At 45.8% G+C, this 12,738-nt stretch overlaps 1 protein-coding gene across 2 annotated transcripts in view; it reads right to left on the bottom strand.

Annotated features, from left to right (window-relative positions):
- Positions 1-1,595: 1,595 nt before the first annotated feature.
- Positions 1,596-12,738, bottom strand: part of UBAC2 (UBA domain containing 2) — a 161,637-nt gene continuing 150,494 nt past the window's right edge. For both annotated transcript variants that reach the window (XM_087814257.1, XM_087814256.1), the window contains one exon: positions 1,596-2,802. In XM_087814257.1, the coding sequence (XP_087670383.1) occupies positions 2,695-2,802 (108 nt within the window). In that variant the 3' untranslated portion in view covers positions 1,596-2,694. The remainder of the gene's footprint in view (positions 2,803-12,738) is intronic.

Raw genomic sequence — 12,738 nt, forward strand, 5'->3', positions numbered from 1 at the left:
CGGGCAAAATAAAACTCTTAAGTTTGTGGTTTAGACACTTTCATTTCCATTTAGAACAAGTGTTGCAGGAACATAAACTCAGGGACCCAGAAAACATTTTAAGTGACACTGGAATGTGTTCACAATTTTGTGCTCGTTTCCCGAAAATATTTTCCTTTCTAACCCAAACTCAGTCTAGGTTTATGAATCAGGACTTCAGAGTCAGGTTTTCCTTTACTTGGGGGAAACGGGGGTGTCACTATAGACAATGTTTTCCTTCTTCCGATTTGTATTTCACAATTTGGAATCTGCTCACTTGAAAATTAGGCTCAATCTGTTACCATTTGCATAACATCAAAAGTCTAAATGATCTTTTCTAGACCTTAGGAAACCAAACGAAATGGCTCGCTGATGCCCCCCTCTGGCATGTGTCACTGTGCAAGGAACACAAAACGTTTTCTTTTAGGGGTCCCATCAGCCCGAAAGTCTTGTTGTCTCGACAAGAAGTGTGGGTGTTCTCCTGCATTCACACTCCTGCAGTGGGTGGCTGCAGTTTGTGTCAAAATCTGCAGGAAGCAAAAGTGGGCCAGGGCTGGGAACTCCAGGAAGGCAAAGAAACGTGCCCGGAAGTGAGACGTCTGACACGTGGGAAGGTGTGTGTATGTGGGGGACAGTAGGGCTGTCCTAGAGGGTGGTGACTGATGAAGGGGAGAATGGCCTGGTTGTTGCATGAAGGAAGAAAGTAAGAGCTCACCACTGGGAAGGGAGAGCTTGGCAGCTGGAGGGAACTGAAAAAGAGGCTGAAAGAAATCAGGAAAAACTTGATGGTGCCTCCCAGCTCTGCTACTGTTAGGCTATGTCCTATGGTCACACTACCTGTGCTGACCTCAATTTCTACCCTCGAAATTAAAGGCCTAAAGTGGAGGGTCACTAAGGTTCTTTTTGGCAGGACAAGGATCTCTGAAATGAATCATGTTAGGAGGAAATCCTGACGAGAAAACAACACTTTTTAATTCAGGCCTCACACTGTGACCCCTATAGTGGGGCTCTGCTTCGCATCCTCTGGGAGAGCAGGAGTGAGAAGTCTCGGCTTAGCGAGGATTTTGCCACTGGTTTGGCTTCACTTTGCTGGGTGCTATTTGAAGGCGGGAAGGAGCCCAGGAGATGGCGTATTTTGGGTCTAGTTATTCTTCCCTGAGGCCTTGGCATGGGCGGGGCAGAGGGGGGACTTACAGTTGCCTCAGAGGTCACATATGACCACGCGGTCAGCACACACTCAGGCTGTCTTGATCCTGCCCTTGGTCAGTGAATGCAGTTGAGGACCCTGGGACTCTCTGTTGATTTTCCCAGCCTGTGCCTGGGACCAACCGGGCTCCCAGAAAGTCACCTCAACCCCCATTCTGAGTAGCCGATGTCGCTGGCAAGCCTAAGAATGGGGCCTCACAGGCCAGTCCTACTTGCAGGAACAGAAGGGCTTCTCTCACTTCAAAAAAAGCACCCAACTCTTCTGAAGAAAGATGAGCAGTTAAGCAATTTTTTAAAGGGAGTGAGGTGACAAACAGTACAGCCTAGAACAAAGTTTTATTTAGTTAAGTCTAATAAAAAATACCAAAAAATTATGCACATTAAAAACTTTATTGTAAGTATTATACATGTCCAAATTTACATCAATTTGATACATTTCTGCTTATTTTGCACAACACAATTGCTGTACAATTTCCTTAAATCTTGAGTCACCTGCTTTAGATCTTTTTAGGCTCACCCACCTCGGCCTTCCCCACCTGTCTCCGTGACGGCATCCTCTGCAGTCGACTCTGCCTCGTGCCCAGATCGCAGTCAACCCCTGGGCCAGGAGAACCTGCCCATATTGCTCCAGCCTGCCCCTCTTCTCTTTGTTTTCTCTTTATGCCATTTCCACCCCAGCCTGGGTGGATAATTATGGATACTCTAAGCAAAGTTAACTCCAGATAAGTTTCATGGAGTATTCCAGAACCTAGAATCGGTAATTGACTATCATTACTTTTTAATGGAAGTGGGGAGGAGTTGAGAAAAATTCCCTGGACAGGAATGGGCTGGAACAGTGTAGGAATCAGTTCTGTTTCTCCCTCATCACCTGGGCCTGGCCTGTACTGTGGGCAGCAGACAGGTACTGCTCACCCCCTAGGAAGTGTGGCCAATGGACAGCCACTGGGGTTTGAAAACAAATTTGAGAAAAAAAATAGCGATGAAAAAAGGCCGTAAGGGATAACCTGACACGTCCTTTCTGAATAGCATTTCCCCTCCTCCTTTTACTGCATTTATGACGAGATATAATGTAGGATGATGCATTATAATAAAAATAATAATATCACAATAGCAGTAATCCCCCATCTGGAGTGCTATTCAACTGCTTGCAGATAGCTGCAATTTTAATGCATTTTAAACACATTAGGAATGAGTGATGAGTCTCCAAACTAAGAAAAACACCCAATAAAAAAATAAAGATAGAAAATACATGCTAATTGACTGGCAAACTTATTTTAGAGTATCGAAACTTATTTTCGATACTTAAACAGTAACGATCTTGGAATTAGGGAGGGAGCAGTGGGATCCACCCTTTGCCCAAGAGCCATGGAGAACATCAGCCGGAGCGCAGGGTCCTCGCGCTGATGCTGTAGCAGGACGGAGCCCACTGTGGTCAGTGGCTCGCCAGTCCCAGTGTTGTCTGCGGGACCGTCAGTGCTGCAACAGGAAGTTGGTAGCCACATTAAGGTCATTATTTGAAGCTCTCAGGGCTTCCAAAGCATCACCTCTGGAAAATCCCATCTCCATGAGCCGGGCAACCTGAACAGAAACAAAACGAGAAACCTGATGAGGCTGCCGGCACTCCCACTGATCCACCAGCCCCTGAATATTCTCCATGTGAAGGACAGGCTGACTGCCGCCCCCTGCAAAAAACAAAACCAAACGGAAAAAACCAACTAATTTTCATTTCAGTGTGAAATCTGATGTTCAAAACATTACAATAGGCACAACATTTTAAAGTGCTTACTACACAGAGCCAACAGATAGGCACCATCTCATTCAGTCTTCCTTTTAGAGATGAAGGATGGGTTGCCCAAGGTCCAGTGACTCGCAAGAGTGAGCAGGGGGTGGCCGGGCTCGTGGGGCTGGAGAACACGTCTGAGGAAGCAGCCGCATGCTCACCTGCCTCACACTCTTTCAGTACCTGATCCGATTCCTGAGGATGAACTGATCCAGGTGCACTTCCTTACGCATCTGGACAACTGTTTAACTGAAGATTTATTCCTGATGCTGGCAGGCACCGACCACAAAATGCCCTTCAGTTCTTGGCGCCACAGCCGGAGCACGCCCGTGGGTGCCCACACTACTTCAGTGTTTCACGGTAGTCACACTGGCTGCTAAGTCCCGGCTGGGCTCTAGGGCAGCAGCAGCCATGTGTGAAGTGGGGCGATGCAGGGGCAGAGCCTCGAGAGGAGGTAAAGCCACAAGGGTAGGGAGGACGAGGCTTGCATTTTTTTGACCACAAATCCTGACTCTGTGAATACAGAGGTTTCCTGTGCTTTTATATACAGGCAGTCTCCAATGTCAAAAGTGGCTGAGATGCTAAAGCTTATTCGTAACCTATTTTCTCATTTAAAAATGTATGGTAAAAATATACTACATTTGCAGTAACGGTGGAAAAATGGTACTCTTATGAAAGTTGAGATTTTCACCAATGTGTTGGTTAAAGAGGCTTCCATGGGCTGATTGAGAATTTAGTCACCATTTGTAATCTGTCCTGTAGAAAACTATGTGCTGGGTGCTGCCCCGTGGAAAGAGAATGCCTGATACTGCCCCCCTTCCCTCTCCTTCCCCTTCTTGGGGGAGTGAAGGTGTGTGTGGGAGTGTGGGGTGGGTTGGGGGGTGGCTGGAGGAGAGGGCAGGGTGTGGGAGGGGCCTAAGTGGTGCGAGGAGAGGAGGAAGGTGCAGAGCCCAGTGGGCAGCTGGCAGGGGAGGGCATGTGAGCCTGCGTGCGTGCGTGCGTGCGTGTGTGTGTGTGTGTGTGTGTAACTTCTTGGGGACCACCCAGGTCCAGGCCCCTGGACCCACATTCCTCAAGAAGCCTTAGGGAAAGGCCAACCCAGTTGGGAGGGCATACAGGGGATGCCTCTCAGAAGCTGGAGTTCTAGCTGGTGTTTTTTAAAATGAGACTCTGGCCCCTCACTGGTGAGTCGTGAAGACCGGGGTAAAACTGGTTAAAAGTTGCATGCAGTGAGGGTCTTCCTTCCATAAGTTTCATTTCGGCTCTTTATTCACCCCGCCCCCCCCACACACATAAGCAGCATGCAGCATTTCCCACTGTGGGCCGTGCTCAGGAGCCTTTCACAGCTGTTTTCTGAAGGCCGGTGTCTGCAGGCCACATCCAGCTCAGCTCCCCAGGTCCACCAATAGTGTGGACAGGACAGAATGGCAGGGATCCCCTAATTTCACTTCCCACTCAAGGAAAGAAGCTCCTCCCCCAGAGTATCAGGAACATTTTTCACTCACTGGCCTGGATGTGGAGTTTCTCCCCAAACAGAGCAGAATCTGCTGCTCACTAGTTGCCATCAGTGGGATGGCAAAAATCCTAAATTTTCCCTTTGAAGTAACAGAAAGCAGCCCTATTTCCTTCTCTGTGGGCAGCACTTTGAGTGTCTGAAGGCTGCCCTCCCCCTCCCCTCAGCCCCTGCACCTCCCTAGGCCAGCACCCACTCCTGGTCTGCCCCGGGCCATGCAGCACTGTCTCCCACCTTCACTGGAGGGTCTTCCCAGTGCCTGTGGCCTGTTGACTTCTCTTCATCCATGTCTCCCAGACTGGGAGGAACCCCAGAGGAGAAGTCTCATGGCCCCATTGTCCGCTGTCCTGTCCTCCTTATGGCTGTGACTGTTACCCGTATTTATAGGGTTGGCTGCTTCTCCCTACCACTGTACTTATAAGCCTTCTTAGAAGAGCCCTGGCTGCTTCTGTTCTTTCCTGTGTTTCAGCATCCAGCACTTCCCAGCCCAGCCCTCCCCTTCAATACTTGCCCATTTATGCCATCTCAGGATGCGGTACCCAAAACTGAGTACAGTACCGTTGGCAAAAGGCAGCTGACTGCTGTCTTCCTGTGATCACAACCTTGTTACAGTAGAGGAATGCTTCAGCAGTGTGCATACACGTGTGTATTTGTGTGTACACATGCCCCTTTGTGTGTAGCTACATCATATTGTGGTGGCCAGTTAAGTTGGGGCCTGCTAAAAACCCTCAGGTGTTTTCACATAAAATGTTCAAGCCAGGCTTCTCAAACCCTACCCTATAAGTTTATCCTTGATCTTCCAGGTTTAGGACTGTACACACTGCTGTTACTGAACATTCAGTAGCTAACTCAAACTACTTTCAGTTTAAATTCTGTGCCTACCATTTTAATCAGGCCCCTCAAGCTGTATCATCCCCAAATTTGATGAACAAACCTCTACAATGCCATTCAAGTTATAGTTGATGAAAATGTCAAGCAGGTAAGATCAAAGATAGAGCCCAGAACTCACTAGAGAACCCCCTTTCCATCAGAGGGGCTAATCAACATCTTGGTGGAGATTTTCAACCAGTTCCGATCCCACTTCATATTACTATCCATTGTGCACGTCACCAACATCTCTCTTAAGGTGAGTAGATATTGTCAAATGTCTTGGTGACATCCTGTGTCAACAGGATCAGTTTGGTGCCTTCAGACCACAACACTCTCTCTTAACGCTCACAAGTTCCCGGTTTGATCATCTATTTTAGGCTTCTGCCAGACATGAAACATCATTTTGCCATTCAATTCTCAGAACCCACACTTTTCCCTTTCCTTGGGGGCATTTCAGATGGAGTATTACCCACCTCACTTTCTCCACCCTGATCAGGAATTGTGTTGAATGCATGTCACTGGGAAGAAACCACCTCACTGATTTAGGCACTCTTACTAGGTTATATCCACTCCTGGATTGTAATAACCTTGTATGATATTTATTCCAATTGCTTTGGTTGAGGACTATCTTTAGTGGAGTCAACGAAGCCCTGTGAGGAGGTGGGCTGCTCCACCCGCCCTCTCTCTGTTGCCCACAAACACCACACCAGGCAAGACTTGGCTATTCTTAATGACTTTGAACAGTGTGGCAAACTCTATATTCTCACCGTTTTGTCACCTTTAGTACTAAGGATGGGCTGTTTCTTTGCACCTAGCTAGCAGGAACAAATCTATTTTTTTGGTAAATCATGATTTAAAACTGGCAGCTAATCCAGAAGCTGCTGCTGCTGGGCTGACCACACAGCCACAAGGGCCCAGGACTTGGGTACTGGCCCTTGGGTCTGGGCTGGTGAGGTGTGTCCTATGGCGGGTGAGTGATGGGCAGTGTGAGGAGATAACTTTCTCTGCTTGTGAGGCTTCTCCTAAGCTCATTCTTTCTCTCACACTAACAACCACATGTGCAACATCGCTGGCTTGGACACCTGAGCCAGGCTCTTCACAGGTCTTTCAAACACTTTCAGAGTCTTTGCTGTTAGGAGCTTGCAGAGGGGGCTGCTTGCTCTGAAGGCTGGCACTCACACCCTTTAACCAAAGCTGGCTTCGGAGCCTTCTGAGTTCTCTAGGCGTGAGAAGAGAGTGTGGTTAGAAAATTTTATTGCTGATCCTGTGACCAGATGAAGAAACTTATGAAGTAGAAATAGTGTTAACATGGTTTTTCTTTTCAAACACTGAACAATTACACTAAGAAAGTTTTTCCTAGTATCCAAAGCTGTAAACATCCACGGAAAAATGAAATTGCACATTTGGGCTTGGGGATGGGGATAATAATTAGCCAGAAAAAGAGAAGTAACAAAAGAGCGATTCCGAGGGTGTTTTCTAACTGCTCCAGCCTGCAGGGCCGTGCATTCTGCTGCCGCCCTTCTTTGGGTGGTTCAACGGTTCACAGAGCAAATGACGAGGACCGGGGCATAACCCAGCAGCACAGAACGGCACCTGCAGCTCTCTTGGGTGGATACTAACATTACTGTTGCGGAGTTCAAGTTTATCTATGCTGAGAGGCTCATCTTGCCCAATCCTTGTGCAATTCGTTACTGTCTCTGAGAAATGCTTAGCACGAGTTCCTGTACTCACACAGCAGAAAGAGAACATCAAGGCCCATGCAGACCTGTGGTCAGGTAGGCAAAATATAGACAAGATTCCAGAAGTTTACAGTTCCTTAACATAAAAACACAGGGTAGACTGGCAGCTGTTTAGAGCTGACCCAAGTGTGAGAGGATCATCCCAGCCACCGCTTTTGGCAGGTGGGGACCCAGTCAGTGGCAGAGGGAGCCCAAGCTCTGAGTCAGGCTCCAGGTGGCCTTGTATTCACTGTGTGACCCCAGTAGGTATTTGTAGATATTCAGTTTACCTCCCTCCCCACCCAAAGCATATATATTATTAAATATGTTAAATCACAGTGAAAACCTAATCTGTTTTTTCTGCAGGTTGTTTCCTGTCATCTTAGTTCTGCTATTGTAATGAGAACCATCTGCTACTTACCTGATCAGATCTAACATCCAAGGGAAGAGAAAGTTTCAATGTAAAATCTCTTGATATTATTTGACCAGAAGATAAAAATACATCCTGATGAGTTTAAATAAAGCTGTGAAAGTATAGGAATGTCATTAATTCAAAGAATATCTACAGACTATTTCTGCTGCTTTAAGACTTGCGCTAAGTAACCGCAGTTGGTTGGGTTTAGTGACTTTCAGGCTGTTTCTCTGGCAGAGCGTGAGCTCAGTAAGGGCTGGTACCACACTTGCCTGGTTTCCCACCCAACAGAGTGGCACAGAGAAGGTGCTTGGCCATCGGTCAGAGAAGGAGTGTATGTTTAGTGATGTAAGTTCTTTAAGGAACTGACAGTTGTTGGGGGAAGATGACCAATAAATGTCTTGGGGAAAAATGAGAAAGCTAGTAAAACACTTAGAGTTCTGGAGAAGACGGGGAGATAGGGACACTTTCTGATTTAAGCAAGTCAAGAGCAAGGCGAACGCACATCTCCATCCGCACTGACTGGCGGGGTTTGCAGAAGTCTTGTACATAAGCCCTGGAAGCTGGTTTTCTTTTTTTTGTAATGCAAGTGCCTGACTTATGCTTTGTGTGCCCAGGCATCTACTTCATTGATGGCTATCTGGAATAACCGCACTGCCGGCCACATGACTAGATAAAGAGCCAGGCTGCCTGCCCCCAACGAAGCTCCTTTGTTTCAGAGATCTTGGTTGATTTCAATTATTGACCATTTGGGCCACTTGTTTTTTCTCTCCCACACTATTTAAATTCCCACTCTTATGTCTTAAATTCACCAATAAAGAGTGAGCCTGTAAAGCCCTAGGCCCCCACCCTTGACTACAATAAAAACAGAACCCCAGGGCCCATGAGAGCCCTTCTTTCCTTCAAACCCCCCCCCCCCCCCCGCCTCCCCAGAGGCCTCTTGCTCTCTACTGTGGACCTGGTTGGGTGGCCCAAGGTGTGCTGTGTAATTTCCGGGTCTTGGAAGTAATAAGCTTTTATTTTTTCAAAGTTTCCTGACAATTATCGCTGAGATGAGACCAGCACAGAACAAGTCTGTTTGGAAAACCTTAAAAATGCCCCACAGGAATTTTCTAAAAAGCATGTCTGTCCACATTCCTTCTCTTTCAGAGCACAGCAAGCATCTTCCTCTTTTGCTTGTGCCTCACAGAAAGTTTCTCTCTAAACATTCTCACCACAAAACAGCAGAATAGAGTTCATCTTGGTTTCTAGTCTAAAAACCTAAATGACCCTGTTCTCTAACTGCTTTTAGAAACCAGGTATAGTTGGGTTAATAGCCAAAAAGAGTGTTAATGCTTTTCCTGTCTTCCACATCAACTTATTTCCCCGAGTAACATCCCCAATGCCTGTTTCTCTCACTGAAAACTTGACTTCTTGGAGGCAAGGATCAGAGCTAATTAGACTGAAGAGGTAGTAAGGAGAGGCTGGTACTGAGATTGATTCCAGCTTAGCCTTATCACTGGGATGGAAACACATCAGTGGAAGCTCCCTCCTAGTGACCTTGACTCTATCAGCTGCTCTCACTGAGGAACCCCCAGCAGTTCCTGAGGCCCCGGTGCCATAGCCCCCAGTCCAAGGCGTGGGAACCTGGACTGGAATGAGTAGGCACACACGGTAGGAGAGCACTGTCACTGTCATCTGACACTGTTCCAAAGAACAAGGTGGGATATATTCTTCCTATAATATGCTTTTTGAAAAGAGACCACGCTCAATGAGAAAAGAAACCTATAGAGCTGGAGATAAATCCGTATTAGTTTTTGTTTCCTTTTTTTTTTTTTTTTTTTAAAAGAAGAACATCCTCTGTGACTGGGACATGTATTTCTTACCATCTCAAGACGATTCCCACTTTGACATCCTATTTGCAAATCAACTCCTCTTTGAGACAAGTGAAACCAAACAGTCATTCCAGTGAGATTCACAGCAATTCCTCTCAGTGAAATACTCCTCTGCTTGTTTTGTTCAAACAAGACTGTGGTTTTTTTTAACTTCCCTTTAGCTAAGGGAGTGAAAAACAAATGTTTTCTTTGGTTCTTACTTCCCAAATTTTGACTCTTGCAGAAAGTGAAGCCCACCTGGAAGGTGGCCCCAACCCAACCCCATGCTGGGTTGCCCATTTGTGGCAGGCACCTCCTCGGGGACACCTTCGCACGGTGCCAGGGGGAGCTACGGGAGATGTGGCTCGCCCTTCCCTCCCCTCCAATGAACTATTATTGTTACCTATCAGGGCTCACCTCCTCTCCTGCGACACCACTGACCCAAGCTCACTGTTAGATCTCTGCAGGTCAGTGCAGCTCTTCCCCATCACCTGACCACTCCTCCTGAGAACTGCTGAGCCCCTGTGATCGCACCTGTCAGCTGAGCCCACTGTTTCTGCTTTATGTTCCTGCCCGGCTACAGGCTGCTGTGGCCCCTTATCTTTGCACTCTCCTGCCTGTCTCAGGGCTTGGTACTGAGAAGGCCCTTGCAGCAGGCTAGATGAGCGCCCTTGCTTATATCTGTCAGAGTGCCCAGCAGAGTTAGGCACCCCAAAAGTTGGTTAATTATTTGATTGCCACCCAGTGTTCTATTCTAGGACATTGAAACTTTGGTATTTTCTTAGTAAACAACACTTTCAGCCTACTAGCATTAGGGATGGAGAGGTCTGACACAGCACCCTTCTCTAACACATTTTTAAGTCCACTGACCACACCTTCACGCTCAGCCCTGCTCTATCTGCTGCTGGGCACCGTCTATGCATCAGGCTCTGTGCTGGGTGGGACATAAGAAATGGTGTCAGCCCTCATGGAGCTCACATTTATCAGGGAAAACACACAATCTGCCAGTCACCAGACCAATACCCAACTCACTGCAGTTGTAAGTATCAGAGCAGGAGCATAAAGCACACCTCAAAACAAACACGCATTAGCGAGGAGGCTGCTTGTACAAGGTATTCTGGAGTTTAGTGGGTTCTGTGGAGACAGTGGGAACAGGACCTCATTGAGATTTAGATTCACACTAAATATATTTTGCTGTTCATTAGCTAAGATCAAAAGTGTCTTATGTGCTTTAAAGCCATTCTCTCTCACTTAAGCCAATGTACATTTCAGAGGACACAAATGGGATCCGCATGATGGGTCTCATGGATTATAAGCGTACTCGGTGGTAACAAGTCTCATCTGGGTGAGAGTTTCATAAGCGCCCACACTGTAAGGTGTTTCCTGGGCAGGGGAGGAAGAAATTACATACATGGTGATGCTTATACTATGCCCCATCTTCCACGGCTAGTTCACCCTCCAGGGAAACTTGATGATGTAATTCTCTGCTTAAAACCCTGCCTAGCATATAAAGCAGAAGTCCACACACCACCTGTCCTGCCCCTTCCCTAGGCGGTGCCTCTGTCCCCCTAGTCACTCTCCATTAACCCTCACCACCTGTGCTGCCCCAAACTGGATGCACCTGTCAGCAAACCACATCTTTACAAATGCCACTGCCCCCAACCCTCCCAGCACCTGCCATCCCCTCTCAGTTTCAATAGCACTGAGCACTCCACGTAGCTGACCAGCGTTGTCTCTGTGCCTGGCTCCGTGTACTGGGCTCTGCACCACTTGAAGGCAGAAAACTTGCCTTACTTATCTCTGTATTTCAGGAACCTAGCCCAGTGGCTGGCCACTGAAGAGCAGACAGTGGTACTGCGGGCTAACTAAAAGGCAGGGCAGACATGAATGGAAGAGAGAAAGTCACATTTTGTAACAGGACATGTTTATCTTCCTTTCGTTAAGTTCTCAGCTTTGGCTTAGTCTTAAGTTCCTTGTCTGATTTTACCTCGGTGTCCCATTAAGCATAAACTGAAAGGTCATCTTCTAAGCTTGGGCAGGGGAGAAAGCTTGGGCAGGAGTTGAGAGAGACCAACTTGGTCTGTTTTTTTCTCCTTTGATTAAAAAAAAAAAAAAGTGAAGGCAGTATGACAAAATTTCATTATTTGTTAATTTTGAATATGGGTATAGTAGAAAAATCTCTCATTAGAAAAAGGAAAGGGGAAATATGTGTGTATGTATACACACACACATACACACATACACATACTTTTAAGATAGTAGACATTTGATTATTAAAAAGACTTTATTGGGTGGCACCTGAATTTGGCATATTCTTAAAAGGGGGTGGAACAGCATCTGCAAGGGGTGACGAGCAGGCAAAGGGGCTGGGGTCTGCTCACTGAAAAATAGTAGGAGTGGACTGTGAAGAACTAAAAATCCAGACACTGAACAATAGCAAAAGGACAAAAAGTGACAAAAAATTTCTGTGGCTGTATATTAGGCTATTACTAGATTTAATAAGGGATGCACATTCTTTCTTAGAATAGTCTTCGTTTGAAAAACAGATGAACTACCTTTCCCATCTTACACATCTCACTAAAATTCCTGAAGTATTTATTTACATCATAAAAATATCAAATAATCATTTCTATTTTTCTTGGTTTAGAAAATTACCAAATTTCTTAATGCATTAAAATTGCATGACTCTGATATTAAAGTAAACATAGCACATTTAATTGAAAAATTAAGCATAAGTATGTTTTGTTAATTCAAGCTATCTTAATGTTACCAACAAATATTATTTTAGATAAAGTCTAGCCTCAACAAACTAACTGAGATTACATTAACTATACATTTCTAAATGTTGATTATAAATGTCTTAAGGGCAAAACCAACATCTTTTATCTTTTACAGTCTCTCTGGCACCTGTTACAAGAACTACCAAGAGTCTACAGAATAAATGCCTGGGAGGACTGTGTCTTCAGCAATGACGGTCTATAATGGCCATTTCAGGATAGTCAAGAAACACAAAAAACAAGATTTAGAAAGTCAATGAATAAGGAAGCATATGCTAAAAACAACCTTTCATGTAGTTACATTTTTTCTTAGGAAGAAGCAAATGGTGTTTTAAACTGATACTGACAACAGGTTAACCTCGCTGTTGTCATTCTGGGAGGGATCAAGGAAAATGATTCATTAAAGAACCTTAAAGACTTCAGTTCCACACAGTCTCCTGTTATCACTTTTTGACACTTTTTTTTACAAAGTGACAAAATTAAGAACTGTTTCACCTTTAAATACCTCATATCGTTAACGGCTGCCTTGCGAAGAATGGAACTTGAGGTTCTATGAAGTAAACAGTAATAGACTAGAACTCCACTTCTTTT

This window comes from Miniopterus natalensis, chromosome 2 (assembly GCF_054644295.1).
Source record: "Miniopterus natalensis isolate mMinNat1 chromosome 2, mMinNat1.hap1, whole genome shotgun sequence".
NCBI lineage: Eukaryota > Metazoa > Chordata > Mammalia > Chiroptera > Miniopteridae > Miniopterus > Miniopterus natalensis.